This window comes from Triturus cristatus, chromosome 7 (assembly GCF_964204655.1).
Source record: "Triturus cristatus chromosome 7, aTriCri1.1, whole genome shotgun sequence".
Taxonomy (NCBI): domain Eukaryota; kingdom Metazoa; phylum Chordata; class Amphibia; order Caudata; family Salamandridae; genus Triturus; species Triturus cristatus.
In genome coordinates, this window is record NC_140590.1 from 1,218,180,696 (window position 1) to 1,218,207,711 (window position 27,016).

A 27,016-nucleotide genomic window follows, 5' to 3' on the forward strand; every position below is an offset into this window, starting at 1 on the left:
ATTCCCTTTTCAAAGAACAATGCAGGAAATAATAAAGCGGGCAGTTATACAAACATACCTGAAGTTTGGATCATGTGGTATAGGTACTTATATAACACAAGCAAAACTCACAATATAACAAAAAATAATGTTAAAATGCACATTGCTGAGATGTGTAACTATGAACTTGAAAAATCCCATAAGTAAAACATGTACTCAAAGTTTAGATTATTTATTAAATACATATAAAAATATACTCTGTTTTTGAAAGTTCTTCAAAAGATGCAAGTTCATATTTTTATCACTATATATCAAAGAAAATACTTGCATGAATGGCATATATATTTACTTCGAAAATGCAAAAACAAATAGCAAATACGAATGTACAAATTGATCACTTTAAACCCCAAAAATTGTCACTTTAAAACCAAAAAATTGTCGACATGGCATTTCGGCAAAAGATTTCTTTGCCTTCTTCAGGACAGAAATTGTTATAATTTATAGAATTACATTTTTTTATTAAAAGACCAAATAAATCGTCTCGTGCTGAAATGGTAGATGTGTGTGGACGGGAACTGTATATCACCCCAAATCCACTAAACGCCAGTCTCTATGTGTTGATCTCTATGTTGAACACGACACACGCTTTTACTTCATTGTCAAATACCCCTTAATATATGAATATATAGGGTAGATCGTAGGAGTTATATTGGATAAAAATTACAGAAACAACCTGTTTATTATAATGTTGCCCGCTTCAAAAATGGCCTTCCCTGGTACTGAGATGGTGTTGCCACTCTGTCACCTGGCTTTTTCGTATATTGTTAAAACGCGGTCGTTACAACTACTGCATTGTTACAACGCATACCATACAACAGCTTGTTTCTGCAATTTTTATCCAAGATAACTCCTATGATCTACCCTATATATTCTCTTCTCAGGCCACGTGTGTGTAATGAACCTCGTTACCCCAGCGCAGTGCAGGCAAATCACAGAATGCTTTGCAAAGGCATGTCTCACTGACATAATATTACGTATTTTCCTATGAATAGTATGCCTTAAACGGTTATAGCACCATCTCTATCCACCCCTCCCACACCTCACAGGCTCTCTTCCTACTTTTTCTGCTGGTGACTGGGGTTTTACTCTGGCCCTTTTCACCATCAGCCTTCCGCAAGGTCCTGTGGATGATGGTGACAATTCCCTCGGCTGCTCATGCTTCTTTCTTGTGAGCTCACTAGCTGGCTTTGAGCGCGACAGGAGTGGACTGTGTATGTCTTCTTGATGACACATACATTCCTGGGCTGGGCTGGGCTGGGCCGGGCACAGAGCTGCGATGCTCGCACAGCATAGTTTTTTGATGGTGTATCTGGGCTAGAGTATAAATTTCCGTTGTTTGGGATAAAATCCAATTGATGCAAGTAGATCCGGTTGATGTTTGTATTTTTTATTCTTATTAGTAGCTGCAAACGAAAAAAGGATGGCACAGCCAACACGTGTTTCGCCCCCTAATTGGCCATCAGGCCTGGGGCTTCCTCAGGGCAGGTGTTCAAGTAAATTGGTATTTTTGAGCGGGGGTAAATGTGCAGGAATTTATATAGCGCAAATCACCAAGCGGTCTCTAAGCGCTTGCTTAGCGAACCCGTCCTGGTATTCCCCTGTGAGATAACCCGGCAGGGCATCCGCAAGGTGAAAGCCAGGCATCCCGCCGCGAGGGGCCCATGTGGAGATTAAGCAAGCTATTGCCCAGAGTCGCAGAGTGTGAACCCATGAATCGAGTATGCACTGGAGCGAGAATTATCGAGTCCATGGACATTTATGGAATCAAGACCCAGCCGAGCCGGGAATTGAACCCTGGTCCCGGGCTGACCTCTGCTTCCAGGTCTGCCTCCTCTAACCAGTGAGCCACACTTCTCCACGGGGTTTGTAAACCCGAAGATTTCTCTGGTCTCGGCTAATGCCAGGTGCTGCTGGTGTCCGTGTTGTGGTGGCAAACTCCACTACGCGGCGGCTAAACAGTTTTTGCTGAACTCTGCGTTTCAAGCGGATCGCAGAGTCACAAAAACTCTGTGGACTCCGCTGGCAGAGCGGAGTTCACTGCCCACACTTAATTACTTGTGGCTGAGGCTGCACACGTGCAGCATGACATAGAGCTCAACAAATTTCATATTTATTCAGCTGAATTAAAACTTGGAAATACAAATTGAGGCTCAGGCTCCTCTCCATGCGTCCATTCGCTTACTTGTTTATGATAACATTTTGTAGTTTTGATGAGTAAAGGGGGGAAAACACAGCCGGTTTAACTAAGCAGCTTTGCAGGGGGTCTGAAAGGCGTCTAGTTGATTTTAGTGGTGAAAAGAGCAAATAAATAGAAGCTCCAAGATTAAAGAGTGCAGCTTCTGATGCAGCGTTCCAGGGTTGTAAACAGAAGGGAGCACTAAAGTGCGTCCCTGCTTCGGCCTTGGGGGAGACTGGTAAGTGTGCATTGTCATCGGAGATTGGCTTTCCAGCAGAGGTGCTGACATGCTTTAAAGAAGTTCCAGCAAGGCACATGAAAACAGTACTTGGGCTTTGGGAGACAGATAAGAGAAACACACGAGGAACAACAGGAAAAAGAAATCGGAAGAAAAGTAAGTGGCAAACACACAAACCAATGAAAAGCAAGGGTGGGAGGTTAGTCCATTTTAAGATTTATATTAAATACAATAGATTTGACAAGCACAGCAGGCAAAACTAAACACAACTTGAATTGTCCAAATTAAATATGATATCCCGAAAATCCCCACAAACGTGCAATATGCTGTTCAGAATTATTTTAGTGTACTAAGAATCATTAAAATGTCATCTTAATAGATGAGCTTGCTAAAAACTTACAGATGTAACTTATTAGGGTTAAAGGTATTCAACTGATCCTTTTAAAACTAAACAGTACAAAGCAAGGTCAGCAAAATTGGTGGTCAGTGGGAGAATTCTCTTGTATAATTTAGTTCACATTTCACCTAAATGAATTAGGAGACTGTCCCAACGCTACATTGAGAAACGATGAGAGACCTGTATGTGGGTGTCCCAATGTTGTGACATCTGTGGTCACTAGCTAAAGGAGTGAGGTTCACATGCAAAGTGTTTTTTCCTGAAATTTCAGCAGTGGAGGAAAATAGAATGTGTTACGGAGATCTTCATTGTATTGCACACAGGGAAGGATGCATTTTTGGGAGCCACATTTTGCAGCAGAAGCCTATAGTATCCTAATTCCATGTGACCTTACTACTCTGGCAAGAAATACAGATCGCAGGAAAGTTGGACGTCGCATTTGTGTTCGCAACAGAGTAGTAAGTTAATGAAGAAGAGAAATGAGAGACACTGGTTGTTGACCCCCAGCCAATCACAACATGGGGTTTCCAAGTGGTTTGTGGCCTGGAACAGACTCAGGTTTCTGGTTTACCCTGGCAATACAACATGTCATCTGATTAAAACTACTGCTTCTTCAGCTGACTGAAATTACTGCGCCTTGTTTGCCTTTGCACCCTGGGAACGAAATGCAGCCTGCAAGTCTCATTTCTAGATGCTCCCTGACACACTGTGGCTGTGGGAGCCTTAATAGAGTAGACAGCATTGTTGATGAAAGCACACACAAGTTCACACACCAGAACGTCAGTAGCAAGACATTGTGCCTACCATTTCTTGGAATCCCATGGATTATTAAACATGCTGCCTTGGAACACAGACTCCCACAGGTTTGCTGTGTTTTGTAGCATTGAGAGTGACTGGACCAGTGAAGTAGGTGTGTGCCTTTGTCAGGGGTAAGGAAGAAAATATTTGGCAAAAAAAGCCGCCAGCTGGTGCAAGGTTCTCAACCCGGTGGGGGGTGTGTGTAAAGTGTGCGCACTTCCCTTTGTACCTCTATACTTTAGGGCACATATATAGATTGTGGCATCACACAATTCCAGTATATTACGAGAGGGTAACTGTTCCTGAGGAATTATGGTTGTGTTTGTTCTCTCAATGTGGTGTGGGGAATTTCTCCTTTTGTAAATAGTGCCCTCACACACCCTTTCGGGTGTCTTGCTTCATCATAGGGCGTTGCTCCTCGTGGGGGTGGCGCTGCAGTCCCCCACGGGCCCCGCAAGAGGGCTCTTTGGCGGAGATCTTTTGATTGGAGACGCCGCAGTTGTGCATGGGTGTGTGTGGGCCTAATGGAAAACAAGTGGGTGGTGCGGTTAAAAAATTGCTGGGTAGAGTTACAGACCTTTATTCACTGCTCTACCTGGCAAATGGTTAAAAATAATAATCCTGGAGCTACTCTTAATGAAAAAAATAAAAGAGGGCAGATCCTGGAAAGTAACTGCTGCTCTCAGGAATGTGAGTGGGGAGCCTACTGGTGAATGGTCAACATGTTTCGCGCTTACGAATGGGTCCTTAAGGGATCCCAAATGCGCTTCGTCAGGACCTAAAAAAATAATTTAAATAGTGAGTGAAAGTGTTTGTGAGTGAAATAGAGTAACAGGTTTCAGTGAGGTGTGGTTCTGTAGACCTGTTGTACCTCAATATTAAGGTTAATCCAGCGTCTTTGCGCTGAGAGGTTTACCTGTCTTTTCTGGAAACCTCAACCCAACCTGGATTGGTAGGGAAAAAGGGGGAGAGACAAACACATGGACAGGGGAGAAAAATATGCAGAGACAAGTAACATCAAGGTAAGTACTGGTACATTTATATCACGGATGTCATACAAGCGACATAGGGTAATTACAATGCACGCCATGCTTCTAAAGTAAACATAACATGCGTGTGTGACGGACTCGATAGTGAGGACTATGATCCCAAAATATCTTGAATCCGTTACTGTGCAGTGAGAGTATCATTGCATCCGTGTGTTTTCACTTAGCCAGCTGTTCGTGTGAGGCAGTGAAACTTACCCCGTGGGAACTGAAGCTGGCTATATCGTGGCTGTTACCGGGAGACGAGCAATATCTGTACAGTGGTGTGTTCGTATATGTGTAAATAACACAACTAACTGTATCCGTGAAACTTAGGTGAAAGTAAAGGATAGGAAACTAGATTAATAATTGAGGCCTACCCTCAAGTTGTAGGGATTAGGGCTCCATCAGCGTAGTGGAGTTGGCACTAAGGAGAAACTAACAGATGGGGAGACAGAGAAAGGTTTCATGACAATCGGTAATTATGTCAGACCCAAAAGTTGCGCGGCTCGGCTCACCTCTCTCGTAGGGAAATACTCACTCGTGCTCCTTTGCCCGGGACGTAGAAACCTACCCCTTCTCCGTCTATCGCTGGAACGGATAGCCAATGTGTGAAAAACTTCCGCTTTTATCCGATTACTACTGCTGCACTGTTCTAATTGGGGACGTGTTAGTGGGCGCAGATCAATGACGTCACTGCGTTGCGTGATTCGGTAACTATGGCAACAAGTAGGACGTTGTTCACAGACGTGGTAGCGTCTGGAGAACGATCGTCAGTCTAGTTGTTCTGTGAGTGATTGTCATGGTAATTCTGGCAATAAGTAGACGTTAATCCGATGTAAAATGGATCGTTGTACAAAATGCGGTTTATGTTGTTAAGGTGTGTCCTTCATGTCGGAGGCGAAGCTTCATTTCTTGGGGATCGGTTACCAATATGTCATGATAAGGTTACCCCTCGCATTAATGAAAAGGTTGCTCGTATGTATAATGTTGTGTCAATAAAGTTATTTGTATGTAAAAACCATTGATCGTGACAATGGGAGATGTGGGGGTTTTTTTGTGGAAAAATCGTGACAGAAGCAGACTCTGAGTAGGTTGAAGCCATTAAAACCAATCTGGTGTTCCGTCCGTCAAAGTTCGGTGCAAATATTCCACATGTATTGTCGAGTGAATGGGGGGTATGTTTCTATGCCTGTAATCAGAATGTTACATACTGGCTTTTGTTTTCGCTACTAGTCATATTGGAGCTATTCCTGATGGTATGACAGAGGCGGAGCGAAGGAAGGGGGGGAGAAAGCAATGACAGTAATCTGATCTCGTGGTAAGGGTCGATATGTGGATGTTATGTCAGCTCTACCCATGGAATTTCGTCGTTCAGACCTATTGTATCGCTTCTCAGTCTGTGGACCCATCGTTGTTCCTGTCTGAACAAGGTCTGTTTTGTCCAATGAGGATTGGAATCGATGACGGTCCATCTCAGACTATTGGCAGTGTGCCCTTCCTCTGCAAAGTGTGTCAACAGTTTAGTGTTGGTTTTTCCTCGTCTGATGGTGCTCTTATGTTCCCCCATGCGGACCTTGACTGCTCTAGTAGTCATTCCTACATACCTCTTGTTGCATGGGCATACAATGGTGTAGACACAATTGGTAGTGTTGCAATTAGTGTGTCTCAGCTGGCGCCACGGTGTGTTGAGGCCCAAGTCGATTTCTTTGGAAACCATGGTCTCTGCACAGCTCGAGCAGGAGCCGCAAGGGTAGTGGCCTACTACAGGTGGTAGAGACCAAAGTGTAGTTTGGTGTGTGGTTGGGGGTTTTGGCCTAGTATGTACTAGGTGGTCTTTCAGATTCATTGTGCGTTTAAATGCGAAAAGGGGTGGTGGTCCTGGTTCAAATGAACCGGAATTTAATATAGGCCAATGTCTTCTGATTGCTCTTTGCACATTGTTCGAGTTCGGAGTGAATGTAGTGACACAGGTCATTGTGTCTAGTACAGGTTTGTCTCTGGTCTCGAGCAGTGCAGCCCTAGTGCTGTTTTTGGCCCTCTTGTGTGCCTGACGAATGATGTTCTTCGGATAGTGCCGTTTTTCCAGATTGTCTCTGAGGAGATCTGATTGTGTTTCAAATTCTTTTATGGTGTCACAGTTCCTTCGGAGGCGTAGGAATTGGCCAACCGGTAGGTTGTTCCTAAGTGCCCTGGGGTGGTGACTATCATAGATAAGGAGATTATTCCTATCCGTGGGTTTTCTGTAATTGGTGGTATGTAGACACCCATTGTCCAAGGAGATGAGAAGGTCCAGAAATGGAATGGATTGACGTGACCTGGTGCTGGTAAACTTCAAGGACGGATTCAGGGTGTTAACCCAGTTGCAGAATTCCGTACATTGGTCTTCATTCCCTTGCCAAAATACGATTACATCGTCTATATAACGACGCCATAGCAGAATGTGCTCTTTAAATGGGTTGTTGTCTCCCAAAATGTGTCCCTCTTCAAAATGAGCCATGTAAAGGCAAGCCAGACTCGGCGCGAATGTGCTTCCCATGCTCGTGCCTTGTATCTGATGGTAGAGTTGATTTTTAAAGGCAAAAAAATTCTCCTTGAGAGCTAGGGAAGCACAGTCGCAAATGAAGGAGATCGGTGTCATGTAGGGCCATGGTGTGATTTTCCGGAGAGTTTCTTCAAGGACTTCCAATGTGGCATCCTGCGGGATATTCGTATACAGGGCTTCAACGTCCATGGTCACCAGAAAGTCTATACGGTTGGCGTCAGGGAATTGATCGATGAGATTTAGGACTTCTGTGGTATCTCTCAGGTAGGTGGGCGTCTGGCTCACCAAGGGGCGTAGGTAAAAGTCGCAAAATTTGCTCAGTGGTTCTAACACAGAGTTAATGCCAGAGACAATCGGTCTGCCGGGAGGGGGGGTGACCCCTTTGTGGATCTTGGGGAGAGTATAAAAGTATGGGGTCCGTGGTTCATCTGTCGTTAGAAAGTTGGCTTCTTGTTGTGAAATCCAGCCTTCAATGGATGCCTCGTTGACCATGCTCTTAATTCTTGTAGACAGACGTTGGGTGGGGTCTTCTGTAATTACTTCATAGTAGGTAGTGTTGTTCAGTTGGCGAGTGCATTCTCTGTCATAAGAATCTTGATCCTGGATGACGATGGCACCTCCCTTGTCTGCTGGTTTCAGTATTATCTCCCGATCATCTGTGATGGTACGTAGGACGTGTCTCTCCTCCTTTGACAGATTGTCGTATGGTTGCCTCCTGTTAAGAGTCCCTATGTCTTTCAAGACCGCTTGTTCGTAAGTAAGGACCTCGTGGGGTGTCATGGCCATGGTAGGGGTGAATTTTGATGGTTTTTTCAGACCCGTCTCCGTAGGAGGATTATCTGGTTTCCCTTGAAAGAAAGCTTTGAGTCTAACTTTGCGGAAGAACTGGTGAAGTTCTTGGTGTAACTTGAAAGAGTCCTCTTTAGGTGTTGGAACAAATCCTAATCCCTTTTCAAGTAGCATGGTCTCTTCTTCTGTAAGTGGTCTGGAAGAGAGGTTCACCACTAGGGTCTCTGGCCTCTCGCTTGGCTCCGTAGTGTCATCGGTTCCTGATCTTGCCACTGTACCTTCTTGTAGTTTCCTCTTCTTCTGCCTCTTCCTTTGCCCCTCCCTCTGTTGTGAAAAGGTGGGTTCGGGAATTGCTGGAATTGTGTAGGCAGAAGATGATGAGTTGGAGGTACGTGCCACATGGGTGGAGGGCCCATCCATTGTCCCGGATAGTTCGGTTGTTGGAACGATGGGTGTGTCAAATGGGGTGGTGGTGGAGGGTTCTGAAATAAGGGAGGGCGTACTTGTTGATGAGCCCCTCTGGCGTACTGTGTGTACCGCTGTCCCTCATAACTAGAATCACTGCCGAATGACCCTGTCCTACTGGATCTGATGCTGCTTCCTTCATCTGAGGATGTGTCATGATTCTGGAAAACATAGTCTTCCTTCGTGTAAGGGTATACCTTTTCTTTATTGAACCGTTTCAAATCTTTTTGAAGTTTTGTGATTTTTTGTTGAGTCAGGAAATCTTTGTGTTCGTTCATTTCCTCGTTGATTTCCGCGAGTCTCGACTTGAATGAAGAAATAGAGATGCCTGTTTTTAAGCCATTTTCAGCTATAGTGATCTGGATGAGGAGCTCATCTGAGAGACGTTTAGCCGTGTTGATTATTAGCACGAGCCAATCTCGTGTACACTTCCATGCTATTTGTGACCATTCCGTCCGGAATGTCAGGTCTTCTAAAAAAATTCTAGGGGGTAAGGTGACTAGGAGGCCGTTAGGTGCAACGTTCGCTCTCAGATATTCCGTCATCATTAATCCATGTAGGGCTGTCTTGATTTGTAGTTTCCTAAGTGACTGTAGAGATTTCCAGTCGTCTGCTTTGCTGCCTGTAGCAGCGCTGCCATCATCTCCTAGTAGTGAGGGTGCCCGAAGTATCTCAGCTATTGTGTCATCATCAAAGCTGAGGCCAACGGTATCCATGGTGAGTGTAAGTACTCAGGACAGAACAGTGGTCTGTATAGAGTTAGGAAAAGAGGAAATGGAAATAGATAGGTCCCGCGGCTGGCTGCCGTACGTTAATTATATCACAAAAAGAGGGGGGGACCGGGAGCGTAGTTAGAAAGTAGGTCCAGTACCCGTGCTCCCTCAGAATAACTAGTATATTACGAGAGGGTAACTGTTCCTGAGGAATTATGGTTGTGTTTGTTCTCTCAATGTGGTGTGGGGAATTTCTCCTTTTGTAAATAGTGCCCTCACACACCCTTTCGGGTGTCTTGCTTCATCATAGGGCGTTGCTCCTCGTGGGGGTGGCGCTGCAGTCCCCCACGGGCCCCGCAAGAGGGCTCTTTGGCGGAGATCTTTTGATTGGAGACGCCGCAGTTGTGCATGGGTGTGTGTGGGCCTAATGGAAAACAAGTGGGTGGTGCGGTTAAAAAATTGCTGGGTAGAGTTACAGACCTTTATTCACTGCTCTACCTGGCAAATGGTTAAAAATAATAATCCTGGAGCTACTCTTAATGAAAAAAATAAAAGAGGGCAGATCCTGGAAAGTAACTGCTGCTCTCAGGAATGTGAGTGGGGAGCCTACTGGTGAATGGTCAACATGTTTCGCGCTTACGAATGGGTCCTTAAGGGATCCCAAATGCGCTTCGTCAGGACCTAAAAAAATAATTTAAATAGTGAGTGAAAGTGTTTGTGAGTGAAATAGAGTAACAGGTTTCAGTGAGGTGTGGTTCTGTAGACCTGTTGTACCTCAATATTAAGGTTAATCCAGCGTCTTTGCGCTGAGAGGTTTACCTGTCTTTTCTGGAAACCTCAACCCAACCTGGATTGGTAGGGAAAAAGGGGGAGAGACAAACACATGGACAGGGGAGAAAAATATGCAGAGACAAGTAACATCAAGGTAAGTACTGGTACATTTATATCACGGATGTCATACAAGCGACATAGGGTAATTACAATGCACGCCATGCTTCTAAAGTAAACATAACATGCGTGTGTGACGGACTCGATAGTGAGGACTATGATCCCAAAATATCTTGAATCCGTTACTGTGCAGTGAGAGTATCATTGCATCCGTGTGTTTTCACTTAGCCAGCTGTTCGTGTGAGGCAGTGAAACTTACCCCGTGGGAACTGAAGCTGGCTATATCGTGGCTGTTACCGGGAGACGAGCAATATCTGTACAGTGGTGTGTTCGTATATGTGTAAATAACACAACTAACTGTATCCGTGAAACTTAGGTGAAAGTAAAGGATAGGAAACTAGATTAATAATTGAGGCCTACCCTCAAGTTGTAGGGATTAGGGCTCCATCAGCGTAGTGGAGTTGGCACTAAGGAGAAACTAACAGATGGGGAGACAGAGAAAGGTTTCATGACAATCGGTAATTATGTCAGACCCAAAAGTTGCGCGGCTCGGCTCACCTCTCTCGTAGGGAAATACTCACTCGTGCTCCTTTGCCCGGGACGTAGAAACCTACCCCTTCTCCGTCTATCGCTGGAACGGATAGCCAATGTGTGAAAACTTCCGCTTTTATCCGATTACTACTGCTGCACTGTTCTAATTGGGGACGTGTTAGTGGGCGCAGATCAATGACGTCACTGCGTTGCATGATTCGGTAACTATGGCAACAAGTAGGACGTTGTTCACAGACGTGGTAGCGTCTGGAGAACGATCGTCAGTCTAGTTGTTCACACAATTCCATACAGAAATATTATTTTTGTAAATAAACACCTTCATTGATGCGCTAAGAACAAACACTACTTTAATCACTAACCTTAGGACAGAAGTACCATCAGTGACATCAGGTTTGTAGTACCTATAAACAAAGTCACACCAACTGGATAAACAAGTTATCTATAATTGCTATACAAATACACAAATGCAACATTACGCTCCTAATATTTCAAAAGGCAAATGTCAAAATACACGCTCAATCATCAGCATTATCTGTGAAAGTTAAGTGCTGCCTGAAAAAATGTAGTGATGGAAAAGCAAATTGAAATAGAAGTCAGCATCTTTAAATTATAAAAAGAAGATTCATATTGGTGCTGTTCTAAAGTCTGCACTATAAAGCAATATTCAGAGTTTGGCAAACAGAGGGGTATATTCACAAGAACGTGTTATGAGTACCGCAAGTGTAGCATAACGCAACTCTCAACATCGCAGCCCATCACGAGAAATTAACCCTGTGTCAACGTGGAATTCACAACAAGCGGTACCATGCGATAGTCTGCCTAAACTGTGGACAATGTCCACGATACAACCATCTTGACGGAGATAAAAACACAAACCACAACACAAAAAAAAAACCTGCGATGGGCCAAAGTGCGTTGAGGAAATCAGCGATAAGCAGCACTAGGCCTGCAACACACACCTGGCAGGTGGGAAAAATCACCATAAAAGTAGAAAAACACACAAACTGACCAACACCCAAGCACCATGGAGGCAGCTGGAGCAGGCGCAGAGGACGAGTGCAACACCACAAGCACCCCAGACGACCAGCCCGGGACCTCGGGGACAGGGAAGGTCAAGGACAAGAAGAGGAAGATGAAGTTCAGTCCGCAGGCGAACAGGATCATAGTCAAAGAGGTGATGGAACACCATTAACAACTGTTCGTCACCTCCAACGTGTCAATGGGCACCAAAAAAGGAATATGGCGGGACATCGTGGACAAGGTGAATGCCGTCGGAGAGCACAAGAGGACAATGGACGAGGTCAAGAGGCGGTGGAATGACATCAAGCAGAAGACCAAGGAGAAACTCGCAGCCATCCTGAAGGCAGCAATGCAGACTGGAGGTGGGGACCCAGCGCCACAGCTCGGGCTGAATGACATGGAGGAGCTGGTGTTGACAGTCATCAGTGTGGATACTGTGGCCGGAATCGGGGGACCGGACACTGCTCGACAGGACACAACACAACTGCAACAGGGTGAGTGACCACCAGGTACTAGGGGTACGGGTGGAGATGGCCACGATGGCACACATGCACAATCAAGCAGAGCACAGTGCACACCCTCAATGACTCTGGGTCATCACCCAGATCTATAGACTGTCAAAATGTACAATGCCATGCTGTCTGAATGTCAACATGTACCATGTGGCTACATACATGTGGACAAATTACAATACACCATCTCCCCTTCACATTGCAGGGCCACCGTCAACACCCCCTGCAGAGCAGTCCCAGCCACTCTTCACTGATTACGAGGAGGACAACCCCAGCATCGATGCACAAGCCCTCCTAGACATCATTGACATCATTCGCAACTCACCTCCAGGATCAGGGCTGACCAGCTGCATCGAGGAGACCCCACCCACCACCCAAACCACCCAGCAGGAGGCACCCAAGGCCCCGGCAGTCTCCCAAGACCCCCAGGAACAACACATGGCCTTCCAATTCCGTGTGCTGGAGGCCCAGGGGGAGACGGCTCAGCAGACTTTGGGTACACTGAGTTAGTGGCACCTCAAGCTGCTGAGCGGGTGTGCAGCTTGCAATGATGCCCGTCCCGGCGGTCCAGACAGCTCAGGTATTGTGTGCCCTGCTGGATCGCAGTGTAGGCCAGAGCCAGCGGCCAGCGCAGGCCTATCGCCACGTGGCATCGCTTCCAGGATCCCGGAGTTAGTGGCACCCATTGGGCTGAGCAGGTGTGCAGTCTGCGATGATGCCGGGTGCACTGGTATGTTCTATGCCATGGGGTAATCTAGAACCAGCACCAAACGTGAGACCTGATGGACTGTGGAGTGGGGCTGCATGGTGTGGTGGGTGCCATGTCCGCGGGCCCCGGGCTTGTGGCTTGCAGCGGCATGTGGTGGGACCTCCTGTCTGCACGCCGGTGGTGGAAGGTGAGCAGTGAGGCCTGGGTGTGCATGGTCAGGCATGGTCTGGTGGGCGGCGGGAGGGGCTGGGGTGCCTCTGCCTAAGTGTGCATGGGTAGGCAGCCGATGTTGTCTTGTGCAAATGTGTGTACTGTGCCAATCATGTATCTGGACTCTGTTTCAGATGATGGCTCTGTCTCAGATGTGTGACCTGGTGTACTGCTATACATACCGGCAAGTGGTTGGAGACACACTGGTGGCAGCAGGTGAGCAGTGTGGCCTGGGTGCGCAGCGGTGGCACTCTGACTCTCTCCTCCCCTCCCTTATTCTCTCTCTCTCTCCCTCTCTTCCTTTCTCTCTCCTTCGCTCTCTCTCTGTCCTTTGATGTGCGCTGGACACACCTTCTCATCATGATTTTTGTCTTGCAGGCTGTGACCTACGGATTGTCCCGAGGGGAGACGCCATGTGTCTTCATTTCATTTCAGTGTTCATTTTAATAAAGTTTCATTTGTTGCTTCGTAAGTGAATGTGTGATGCTCATTTTTGTGATGACACATGCATGTCACTAGTTGTGATTGTGCAACATCAGGCGGATTATTTTGTACATGTTTGGGTGTAGCTGATGTGGAGTGTCTTTGGTTGGGGGGTGCCTGGTAGGGGGTTCCAGGGGGTAGTGGCAGTGGGTGTTGTTGCCCTGTCAGCCAAGCCCTCCGGGCTGCATGTTCAGTTGCCCAGGTGCATCTGTTTTTTTTCCATATTCAGTCTTTATTTCGACATATTGTCATAAAAGACAAATTAAAAACACAATTCATCATCAAATACAAAAAAGAAAAAGAGAAAGAAGAAACACTATACATCATCATCAAACACATCCATTAGAGCTACACATTTAAGTTATACACAGAAAGCATTTCACTGAAACCAAGAACCGCAGGATTTGAGTTCACTACATAGTTAATATTACTTCTCGCCCAATTAAAAAAATAAATATCTTTCTTCCATAAAAACATGCTAAAACTTTAGTAATAAAAATAAGAATGCCACAATTATACTGGATTAGCTTTTGGCGACTGGAGAACTTTCAGATTCCCAGCTCTTATTATCCACATCCATTTCAGATATTTAGCTACCGCTATCACCATTGTTTCAGAACAGTCAGTTTGAAATATTCTCAGTGCAGTAACCCCCGTCATGATACCCTTTTGAATACAGACTGCTCTTATCCATTTATGACGGGGGACCTTGTATACTGGGCAGATAAACAAAACATGAGCTATGGATTCCGAGTGTGTTATACAGAAAGGACACATTTGGTCACTTTTACTAGATGCCCATTTGCAGGTAACCGTATTCAATGGGAGGGTGCCTACCCTAAACTGGTGGAATAATTTCCTATCATGGGGCATTGTAATCAGATCCCAATACGGCTCATACCTAGGAGTATGTTTCAGCTCCAAAAAAACCTTAGTATGCGATGGAGCAGTATGTGACTGAAACTCCTCCTGGGATATGAATGATCAGTAGGCCTCTTTTAACTGTTGTTTGTTTGGAAATAATGCCTCCTGAGGATTATCCCAAAGATCACCCAAACCTAGAGACGTAAGGAGAGTTTTAACCTTTCTAAACCATAGAATTTTACCCCCAGTATCCATATCACGCGTTTCCAGAAGTGCTAGCGCATAATGATGCAATTCTGGGGTCACCCACAGTCTTCTCCAGTAGGCAACTGGTCTGAATCTGCAGATATTTTCTAGACTCTGACAGCCCAGATCCATGCACAGAGGTACAAGTGGTGTGGAAAGTGGGAGCCCTGTTATACAGCGGAGAAATTTGTTATGTGCTTTTTGTAAACCTGCTATATTAGACGACCCCCACAGTTCCGCTCCGTATAGCATGGAGGATCTTACTTTAGAGTCATAGATTCTTAATACTGGGGCTACAGGTTTAGTGGCTGACATCTTAAATTCTCTTAAAAGGGCACCAGATAATTGTGCGTGCTTAGAGATTAGATGGGCAACATGCGGCTTCCACTGTAACCTAGAGCCCAATGTGATACCCAAATAGCTAAAGCTATCAGTCTGCTCTAGTGGTTCCCCATTCATATGTACTCTGCCCCTAATGTTCCTATACCTATGCATAGTCATAAATTTGGTTTTAGAGACATTAACAGAGAGGCCGTAGTCATTACAAAATTTTTCAAAACAGTCTATAGCCTTCTGAAGCCCTTCCTGGGTCTTAGACAATAGGAGGGTATCGTCGGCAAACATTAACAGGGGGACGGGGATACCATTCTGTTTGGGTGGATCAGTAGTGGAGTCCCTAAAATAATCCGTGACTCTATTTATATATAGTGTAAATAGTGTGGGTGCCAGCACACACCCTTGCCGCACACCCCTTTCCATTGGAAATCTGGCGGTCACCTGGCTCTGGTTACCCCATCTGACCTGCGCGTAGTTATTTTCATGTAATTTTATCAGAAAAGCAAGCAGTTCTGGTGGGATACCCTGCTCGTGGAGCCCTCTCCACAACCTATCTCTTGGGACTAGGTCGAATGCAGCCTTTAAATCAACAAATGCTGCATAGAGTGTACCACCCCCCAGAACCACCCATTTCCAGTATATAGTGGAAAATCTAAAAACTTGGTCTACCGTACTGGTCAGGGGTCGGAAGCCAGCCTGCAAGGTAGACATGATTCCCGAATCCTCGATCCAATTCTGGACCCTAAGAAGTACCATTCTGGCCACAACCTTCTGTATACAGGCTATTAAACTAATTGGCCTGTAATTTCCCGGGTCCGCTCGGTCACCCTTCTTAAAATTTGGTATGATTTCTGCTCCCCGCCATATGTCCGGCACCACGGTACCTTTGGCAATAGTGTTTGCCAATAGTTCGATGTAAGGGACCCAGACTGGTTTACTGTGCAGAAACAAGTCTGCCGGAATTTTATCTAACCCCGGGGCCCTGCCCTTGGGTATTAAGTTAAGGGCACCTTCAACATCTTTCTTAGTGAACACTAGCGTGTTTACTGATAAGGGACGGCTGAGAAAGGCTGGGGCAGATATTGGGGCGTTGTTTATGTTAGCAAACTGGGACTTGAAGTGCTTAACCCAGTGTTCTGGCGGGACATGATTAACCGGGATTGGTTTTTGATTCCCCGTGCCCCACCTCACAAGATGCCAGAAGTCCGTTGAATCTCTGGACTTACTGGCTGCCAATAACTCCTCCCAGTATTTAGTGTCCCACGCTTTTTTCGCTGTATTTTGTGTCCATTTATAATGGTTCCTTGCCGCCCGAATGGCCTCCCTATCAGTAGATCGCACTGCGTCAGCTAAGGATTTATATGCGGTTCTGCAGTTTTTATCATACCATGACTCCGTTTTTTTTTTCTCCTTACCAGGGTTCCACTTCCTCGGAATACTAAAATATTTACTTAGTTTAAAAAAAAGGGTCGAGTGGATATGGACTACCCTGCTGCAGTAATCCTCTTGATCCAGCTCCCCCTGTATTTCAGTGATTGCTTCTTTTACCAAGTCATTCATTTCACTAATGGTTTCGGGTTTGCCCAGACACTCGGCCCATCTAACCCGCCGAGTGTCATTTACCATGACGATATCATCTATTATATAATCTGAAGCTAACCCCAGCCCTATGTGAAGCTGTAACTCGAGACTGAGAGGGTTATGGTCACTTTCAATACGATGAATTACAGTCATATCCCGTATTGATGACCAAAATTCAAGACTGACCAAAATATAGTCGATTCTACTAGAACTCAGTCCATTATTAAAGGTTGGATTACCCTGCTCATCCCCTCGTGTCCTACCATTCACAGCTCTCAACCCGTGTTCTAAACTGAAGGTCTTAACCCTCACCAAAATGGAAGCTCTTCATTTAGTGTGATTTCAGTATTTACAGTGGTATTCATTTACTATTAAAATGTAGTATTCTTTTAGTATGCATGAAGACTAAGTAGTATGCCCACAAGCCGAAATATGCAAATGAGGGAATACTAGTTCTACTCAACTACCCTTCAAATACATGATGAACACTTCAATTGATTGCTAAAAGAAGACTAGTAGTATTCTAGAAGAATAGTATTTGAAGCTTAGTAGTATTCCGTTAGGGTTTATTTGCAGCTCTTCTGCTATTCCAAGAGCAAAATGAAGACTAGTCGCATTGATAGTGACCACTGTTTGAAGACTAGTGGTATTCTTTGTGAGCAATATCTGAAGACTAATGGTATTCTTTGTGAGCAGTATCTGAATACTAACGGCAATGATTGTGAAGACTCAAGTAAGACTAGCAGAATTTAAAGTGAATGTTAATTGAAGACTAGTTACATTCACTCCGATTAATTTATAGTAATGTGATTGATTTGATAGCTTGCACAGGGCTCTTAACGATGCCTTATGGGCCTTTCAAACTAAATTTTATTTGTTACATGTTTTGAGTCAATGATTATAAGCGGACTACAAACTCATCAGTTATACAATCAGCAAACATTTTATGATGTGTATGGAACATTTGTTTGTTTTCATATTATCCAAAAGAACAATTGTACAAAATTGAATTAGTCGCCAGATAAAAGCTTAACTGTTCTAACGCCTGTGTTTATTTTCCCCCATACTCTATTAATGGTATAATTTAGAAAAACGATTTGCTAAACACATTGTACAAGGCTTGTATGCCATTAACTTATGCTCTGAAGGAGATGCAGGTGACCTGTGAGATGACTTTTTATTGACAGAAGAAACTTGCAGATTGGTTGAACTTACAATTTAACAATTGTAAACCACATTATTAGTAAAAATGTCTACATCAGATGTTTGAATGGAGTTATAGTCTACCAAATTATCAGAACAGATTTTTAAAAAGTGACAAATATAACCGGTCCGTCTCTTGGCATTTTCACTTTTAGATATATTGCTATATGAATTAAAGTTTATAAGCACATCAGTGGTAAAAGTGTCTCCATCACATTTGAATAAAGTTATTGTCTATCAAATTATCAGTCTAGATTTAGAGAAACGTGACAAATATTACCAAAGCTTATAAAGTTTGATGTGGTGAAAATTTCCGTCTTGCATTAGTGCACTTGTTGTTAAAGATACGCTGGTCACTATTTGGGACTTTCCAGTGGTGCTCCTTGCAAAGCGCCCAAACAAATTCTGTAGAATAAATATAAAAGTGGATACATTAAAAATATACATTAATAGGTGGGAACAGTCAGGTCAATTGATTTCTGTCATGAGCATATCCTTCAGTCAGTGTCCTCACAGTTCCATTTACCACCTGCAACCCACTGACTCAAAATACTACCTTTGATTTCCCCTCAATCCCCCTCAGTGGTGGTGGTTCTTGTAGAGTACACACAGGACTTTGCTATTGGCAAGTATCCTTTAAACACTTTCAATGGATAAAAAAGAAGGAATACACTAAGGTTAACTAGTTCAATATATATACACAATACATCCAAACATACCTCTGCAAGCAGAAACTTTCTCTTCATTCAAGCCTCTATCCTTCGAATGCTTTCTTTGACCAGTTCCTTTGCTGTTTGCCAATTCCTGATCGTTGAATACCATAGATATGACGCGATTTATCACAAATGCTCCAGGATCACTTGAAGTTGGTGCTCTTGCAATTAAACTATAAAGTTGGCCAGCATCTACCAAGATATCGTTGTATCGAAGAGGATTTTTGGGGTCCTTAATGAGTTGTATAAGTCGCCCTTGCCTGTATTCTAAAAATGCACTCCCCATCTCTGAAGCGGAGGTCGTTTCTTCCTGCATTGAAAGAATGGAGATGGATATTAGAGATACAAACACATGAAATTAGCCTTCATATGAAATTAACATTAACATGAGTCTTCTCAGTAGAGTGCAACAACTCTTGTTTAATGCCCCAAGTAACATTTCAAAAAACTCTCGTAAGAGCGAAAGAGAGAGCGCGCGAAAGAGAGAGAGAGAACGCGAGAGAGAGAGCGCGCGCGCGAAAGAGAGAGAGAGCGCGAAAGAGAGCGCGAAAGAGAGTGAGCGCGCGAAAGAGAGTGAGCGCGAAAGAGAGTGAGCGCAAAAGAGAGTGAGCGCGAAAGAGAGTGAGCGCAAAAGAGAGTGAGCGCAAAAGAGAGTGAGCGCAAAAGAGAGTGAGCGCAAAAGAGAGTGAGCGCAAAAGAGAGTGAGCGCAAAAGAGAGTGAGCGCAAAAGAGAGTGAGCGCAAAAGAGAGAGAGAGGGCGAAAGAGAGAGAGAGAGAGCGAAAGAGAGAGAGCGCGAAAGAGAGAGAGCACGAAAGAGAGAGAGCGCGAAAGAGAGAGAGCGCGCGAAAGAGAGAGCGCGAAAGAGGGAGAGCGCGAAAGAGGGAGAGCGCGAGAGAGAGCAAGAGAGAGAGCGCGAAAGAGAGAGAGCGCGAAAGAGAGAGAGCGCGAAAGAGAGCGAGCGCGAAAGAGAGCGAGCGCGAAAGAGGGCCAGAGTACGACCCTATTTTGCATGCGCAAACTGGTTTGTGACCCGTTTGCACGTGCAAAATGTAATAGGACAGTGTAACAATCCCGATTTAGCGAGTCGCATTTGTTTTGTGACTCGCTAAATAGGAATTGCGAGTTGCTATTAGAAAGAGACGTTCCAAGGGCGTCCCTTCCTAATAGCGAGTCAAAGGCCTATGTAAGAATGTTTTGCAACCACAATATGCGTTGATAACAGTTTGAGCATCATCCGAGCGCTGGTGCCACACCCATAGGAATCTCAACACTACCTCCCATTAAAAAAAATGTTAAAAAAAAAGTTTCATTTTTTTATAATGCATCCCGGGCTGCATTTTTTTTTTTTTTTAAACTACTTCATTTAAAAGCAGTCTCAGAAATGGAGGTTTGCGGAGCCCAGCAGGCCACCATAGCTGGGAGATCCAGCCATTCCCAATGGTGTCGCAAATTGCGAGTGCCTCTTGAATATTGATGAGGCATGCAATTTGCAAACCCATTGGGAATCACAAACAGTGTCTCCGACACTGTTATATATAGTATTTAGTGACTCGCAAAGTGCGACTCGCAATTGTGCGCAACTTGCGAGTCGCTAAATGCTATGGTCGTACATCTGTCCTTTAGAGAGGTAAAGATAGAGAGATATGCAACACCACCATGTACATATTAATGTTATGAAACTGATATCAAGTTTTTTGTATGGGTGAATATGAACTTATACATATATCAGGGGTGATAGAATGGCAATATAGGAACAATTTACACTGAGTTTCAGGTGACATCATACACCATGGGCTGAGTGGTTTAAAAATAGCTATAGTGTTTTTAGTCTGTTGCTGCTCCATGGTATTCTGATCTTCAATGGAGTGAACATGCCAATATAAAATAAAAATACTACACAGTTTGCTTCTGCATATAAATCTGCATAAGCTATCCAGGAGGATAAAAAATGTGGTAATGGGTGGTGGAATGAAATGGGGGTAAAATGTTATAAGTGCGCAGGGACAACAAAGTGGAGAATTCACTGCACGTGACTTTAAAAATTTGGCGTATATAATTTTAAATTCACAACAGCAACTGGAAGCATACAATACAAATAACTGAACAATTATCAAAGAACAAACTTACATTAGTTTCTGAAAGGATATTCAGGAGACCTCTAATAGCCTTTGTCACCACTGGGAGATCTTTTAGGTCAATCCCAAGTGCTGCAAAAAAGCAAATATATGTACATTTAAATGTATATTGGTTTTATTTCATGAATCATTTGATAGTTTAAGTTGGCATATACAAAAGAAGACTTTAAACTTACCAGCTATCACATTAGCACGATTTATATGTGTTTGCACATTTGTTCTATTGGTTTCTCTGTGATCTTTTTTATTGTACACGTTAGGTCTTGCCTCACTGTGGTCAGACAGTTCATTATCGTTGTCAAAATCATCTTCAATAGATTGACAATTGCCGAGATTCTCCCATATCTGATCTTCTTCACCATTGGCTATGTTAATGGATTTATTGATGGTTGCAATTAGCGATTCTTGCATTTGCTGTGGCCTGTATTCAGAATGTATTTGTTGTGCCAGCACAGAGGATTGAAGTTGGTTCTCTGGATGCACAGATGATTGATAGGATGTATTACTTTGTGATGGTTGGAGTGGATGTGAATTAACTTGGGGCCAATCTTTTTGGCTATGAATCGTGGGTTCTGATCCACTATATTGTGTTGTTTCGTCATGGACTCTTGGCACATATCTTGAAGGGGAGACAGATGTCATAGCTTCCGAGGCATTCAATAAATAATTGTTGTGCAACGGTATTGTAGGCGACGACATGGTGCAATGTAATTCTGTCTGATTTAATTCTGCACATTGATTATCAATATTGAGTGAGTCCCTCGCAGAACCATGTATACTTCCTGACTGATGGACGGTTTGTTGAATGAAAGAAAGACTGTTAGACGCTAGAGCAGAAGTAGTTGTATCTTTGTGTTTCCCAACTCCCTGTCTACTGTAATCCGGTCTTTCTATAGTTGACTTTTGTAGGCCTGGGTTGCTCAAAACTTGATGTTGTTTGGGTTTTCCATTAGCGGTCAAATGGTTGAATGAAAGCGTATGGCCTGCTCGTGGAACAGAAGTAAAGCTATTGCACTCTGCTAGTTGCCTATGATTCAGATTTGTTGTTACAGGGCTACAGTGTAGTGTTCCTGAAGGTGCAGTGCTGGTTGATGGGGCAATAGTTTGCCCAGTGTTAATGCTTTCTGAGATAGAATTTCTAGTCTGGTTTGGAGTTTTTGGTGGCGGATCAGTGTAGTTCGTTGTCACAGAAGTATGTAAAACATCACTCTGTTGTAATTGAAAGTTATATCCAGAAAATTGCTCACACATTCTTTGCATTGTTGGATCTACACATTTTGAATTCGTTTTTTTGGTTGTATTTTTCTTTAATAATGTCACAAAAACATTTTTCTTTTTAATGCCATCCTTCTGCTGCTGCTTAATGCTTCTGGCGAATTGCTGCTTTTTCATTTTGGTTGCAGGTTTTGAATTTTCGATTTCGCATTTATCCATCTTTGATTTATTCATTTGTAAAGCATTGAAATCATTTTTGCGTTTCTGACTTCCTACAACTGGCATATTTTCTTTAAGCTCTTTTAATGGACTGGCAGCTCGATCTTTTTTCTTTGAAGACAGTTTTTTTGTCTCAATGTTACCCATCTCTTTTAATGGACTGGCAGCTCGATCTTTTTTCTTTGAAGACAGTTTTTTTGTCTCAATGTTACCCATCTCTTTTAATGGACTAGCAGCTTGATCTTTTTTCTTTGAAGACAGTTTTTTTGTCTCAATGTTACCCATATGTACCAATTCCTTGTCCAAATCCTGTGCTAAAGTCATACTGTTTTTTTTAATAAACACATCCATAGTCTTTTTTACAGCTGCACATTGTTTTTTGACTGTAACATAAAAAAAAAAGAATTCATTTTCAAAATGTTCCTATTTGCAAACGACTTGCGATACAGTACTTATTTGTATGACCTATTGTGTAAATTTACTTGTCACTGAAACTGGTGAGATTAGAGTACCCAGTGTAAAATGAACAATTACTATGGACCCTCAATTAGTCTGTTGCTGCTCCATGGTATTCTGATCTTCAATGGAGTGAACATGCCAATGTACATGACAGATCCTCTCTACCTTATTGCAAGTGCATCACATCCCAATGCATTTGTAATAAGGTGGATGGGTAATTCATAATGTTTGGGATGGAGTACTCATCCACCAATGTGTAAATCAGGTCACACATTTGTAAGGTATTGCATTACATTATGTATTTAATTTGTAGTCATTTTCTATGGAGCTGTGGGCAGGCATGTAACACCTCAGAAAGAGGTTTTTGGACATAGGTGTAGGGTTGTGAGAACTGGCTACAGTAGTAGCCGCCAATGGGCTTACGAGAGATTGTGATCAGAGTAGAATATATGCCACTAGTATTTTGGGAGTCGGTGGAATAAGCCAAGGGAATAGAAATATAGAGATCGAAAGTGCAGCATGGAGGCCTGCATGATGGGACATGAGGAGAAAAGACTTCATTTGATGTACCTTTAATAGCAGATCTTCAATGCCAAGGAAAAGGTGATTTACCATAAGATGAGATGACTGTTTTAAACAACGTAGAGCCAAAGTGGAAAAGGGAGCATTGCATATGTGAAATTTATTCTCACTTGATACCAAAAAGAAAGGTACTGGATATCATCAGGGGCAGACTGGTGTTTCAATGTACAGATTGTGTAAAGGCCGAACCAGATAGCATTCTATGGCCATAACTGGTTCAGCAGTAACTGAGCCTAGGTATTAGTATTGATATGCATTTCAGCAATATTCAAAAGCAAACTTAACTGACAAGGGGACCGTGAAACATACATATTGAAGACACTTACATTCACTGTAGAAGACTAGGATCCCTTTATAAATGATTTTCTTCTTGGTAGGTGTTCCTTCATCATCTAGGTCAAATGTTTCAAAGGCACTGTGACAGCGGGCTCCTAATAAAAGTTCTGAAGTCTTCTCCGTTGCATTAAATGTGACTTCCGCATGACTTTGCAGCACAACTGATCGGTCTACATAGTAAAATATACAGCAATAGCAGTCCTTACTCGATTTCCTCGTCATGTGCGCCATGGCTTCCAAATGTTCTGAATTAAAATAAAAAATCTAAGCTGCCTTATTCTTTTTAATCCCTGTAAATGAAAGAGTAAATATTTAACTGTGATGTAACCTGCAGTGAATGGGACAGTTTGTGCATGGTGCTTTCAACTCACTGTACCATCAAAATAATCCTCAGCTACTGACAAATGGAACCGGACACTTAAGCAGAATGGAGCTTCAGTGTACACCATTAAATTCTTGCACACATTGACAAGCCCATTCCACACTCAACAATGTAGTCCCCATTGCACAACAGACACCCACACTGACAGACACTCAAGCATATCACCAGACATACATAATCATACATCCACAAACACTATGATACTCCCAAATGCCATCACACACCTAAAACACCCAAACACATGCCATCAGGCATCAAATCACATTCACATACTCTAAACTATCTAGCCCCTTATCAAAACAGCTTCTCTTGCCTTCAGAAAGATATGATATCTCACCCAGTTTGATACTCCTATGTCATCTCAGAAACTCATGCTCCATATTAGACAGCAATATACACACCCTCACGCTGAAAATCTAAAAACATGCAGCAACTTATCAGGAATGCATCTACCCTGTTATTAACCCTCGAAAATTATCCATGCAGACATAGCTCAAACACCACACTCACAAAGCGGACACTGATAGACTAGGGTGGCGAAGTGAGCTAAAGAATGATGACGGATTCAACACAGATCTGTGACTGGCGGTGAGTGTCTGAAAAGTTGCAGCACTCAGTCCATCATCTCCTCATGGTTGCTTTGTTCACCCTAAGTTGGCAGGGTATGCCCAGACAAGGTCCCTTGCCACTGGATTCGAGCTAGCCTGGTTGATGAGGGGTGTTACCCCCAAAACCAGAGGGCGGGAATAACCCAAGGATTGGATCAGTGGGCAGAGCCAGAGGTGTGGGCAGAATGTGCAAACATCCAAATTTTTAGTATTAGTTTGGCATTTCACTGCCCAGTTTCATCAAACAATGGATACACATGATTATTTAAGGTTATAATGAGTTATTGACATTAAAACACATTCACAAAGTGGGATATGCTTCTAATCACAGAATGTCCTAAATACGATAAAATGTGGAAGCACAAGCCATTTGTCACCGAGCCATGGAGTTTGTCATCAGCAGTTCTCCCGTTTTCCACAACGGCAGTTCAAACATGAATGGCAAAATATCCTAGTTTGCAAAATGTTTTCTATATAATTATGCCTCTGCCATATTTGCCTCCTAATGGAAGATCTGCTGCATGATCTGACCATTTCAACTACTAAATGGTTTATAGCTCAAACGCATCAAAAGTTAAATAAAAATGTGACTTGTTTTGCTGCGGAGTGGATGGCTTAGTGCAAAGGTTGACTGATCACCTTTCTCACTGTTGCATTTGTATGTTACACTGATACTAATGAGGCAAAATCTTTCCAAAGACTGTTAGCGTGTACACATGTCAAAATAATAAAATATCAGACAACATACAGCATTACGCTGCAGCCTTTTTTTTAATGCATAATTTAGTCAACACAGCGGCATAATTTTGTCCTCCTTTGCTGCATATATAATTTCAGTGGCCCCACAGCAAGCAGCACATGTTAAAGGTGCTTGTGAATGAAGCAGAGAGATTGTGAAGTTTGCGAACTTAGTTTGGTGTGCGTGCAAATTCTGCATTGCCAATCCCTGGTGAGTTGCAGCTACTACTTCTGAAACAAGGCCAATGGAGGTACCTATGGGTGAGGCAGACTGGCCTCAAGGGCAGGGCCAGCCTTAGCACTGGCGGTACCCTGTGCATTAATGTTTGTTATTGCCCCCCAATGACCACCTCTGCCATGGATTCCCTCACTACCACCATTTAACAGTGCCCCTCAAGTCTGCATAACCACACTCTCTCAGACGCATTTAATTTGATTTACAGCGCCACTCATACCAGTGTAGGGTGTCAGAGCACTTAACATCACACACATTACTAAGAGACAATTAATATGTGTGTAAATCACCGTATAGAAAATGTTACATAAGACTAAGGACTACAAGGTGTAGGAGTCACATGACAACCATACTAGTAGGCCGTATAGTTTAAAAGTGATTGGTCTGGAGAAACATAAAAACAGATTTTAAAATGTAATACCAAGGTTTAGGGTTCTCTTTAATAATCAGAATTGATTTGTGACCAAAAGAACACTTTTTGCAACATTAGGATAATCAAAGACTGGAGGAAAAATATAACGCTCTAATTTATACCTTGCTGTTTGTATGCAGCTCGTAGATGAGAGTTAATGGCGCACTGTTCTATGTTAGGATTTTAACTTATAAACTGCAAGCAACAAAAGGATCTCTCTGACAAAAGCATTAGCCCACTGACCTATTTACATTATGTGCACTTTGTGATCTGCATTGTACATGTTCTTTGCAGTAGGGTCATTAACCCTTTGAGCTACCTTTCCATGAATCAAAACTCACACTGCCTTCAACTACAACCCAATTGCTGCCGGCTATAGGATGAGGCTCAATGTAAATGACGCAATAGCCTAGAGCAATATGCAGCCTACCAAAAAAAAGTAACATCATCATGGAAAAAGCAAACGCTCATAGGGAATGCAAAATTTAGCAAACCATGTGAAATGTAAGCAGGAACAACATGGTTACCTTAACGCTTCACACTCACCATTCAGAAATCAGTGAGTGCTGTCACCTGCAATCCGATCAGTGATCTCCATTCCCACCAGTGAGCCCTGCTTGGGCGTGCAGCCTGAACGCACGTGCACTGCCTTTAGTGACCATTAAGACCACGGTTAGCGTGAGTCGTAGCAGGAATACTAATGAGACTTTTACTCCTGGTAGTACCTAAATGACCACCATGAAGGTAGGGGTTTTACAGCAGTTTGTGACTCAAGAAAACAAGACGTGCAGAGCAGAACACTCCATTGTGTTGGATGGAATATACAAGCGCTTTCTCTGGGTTTCTCTTCTCATTTTGTTGACACAGCCTTGCACCTGTGACTCTGCTTCTGTTGATTTAGAGCACCCGACTCTCGAAATGTGTGGGAATGATCTAATTTACATGCCTTGAGATGAGATTTCTTGAAATTGTTTAGTATATTATTTTTTGTTCAGCTACATATGCCTATTTCTTTCAGTGGTCGTTATGGTGTTCTGCTGCTACTTGATTGGCCTCGATTGCAATCGATAACAATTTTAATTAGTTACGCAATACATTCAAGAAGGACACAGTGACTTTTGCCTTTTAACGCTACCACGTCTGTCCAGTTCATGTTTGTTTAAATTGGCGCAGGAATAATTTGCCGATCACA

General features: G+C 43.4%; 1 protein-coding gene across 3 annotated transcripts in view; it reads right to left on the bottom strand.

Moving 5' to 3' along the window:
• Positions 1-26,647, bottom strand: part of LOC146811653 (uncharacterized) — a 45,902-nt gene extending 19,255 nt beyond the window's left edge. The window contains exons 1-6 of one of the 3 annotated variants that reach the window (XM_085618627.1): positions 26,371-26,640; positions 23,440-23,739; positions 20,815-22,455; positions 20,631-20,710; positions 18,509-18,812; positions 18,070-18,194 (exon numbers count right to left, since the gene is read on the bottom strand). In XM_085618627.1, the coding sequence (XP_085474753.1) occupies positions 18,076-18,194; positions 18,509-18,812; positions 20,631-20,710; positions 20,815-22,455; positions 23,440-23,680 (2,385 nt within the window). In that variant the 5' untranslated portion in view covers positions 23,681-23,739; positions 26,371-26,640 and the 3' untranslated portion in view covers positions 18,070-18,075. Of the gene's footprint in view, positions 1-17,438; positions 18,195-18,508; positions 18,813-20,630; positions 20,711-20,814; positions 22,456-23,439; positions 23,740-26,351 lie in introns of those variants that run through there. The other 2 variants (XM_085618626.1, XM_085618625.1) reach the window with 2 other exon arrangements.
• Positions 26,648-27,016: the final 369 nt, after the last annotated feature.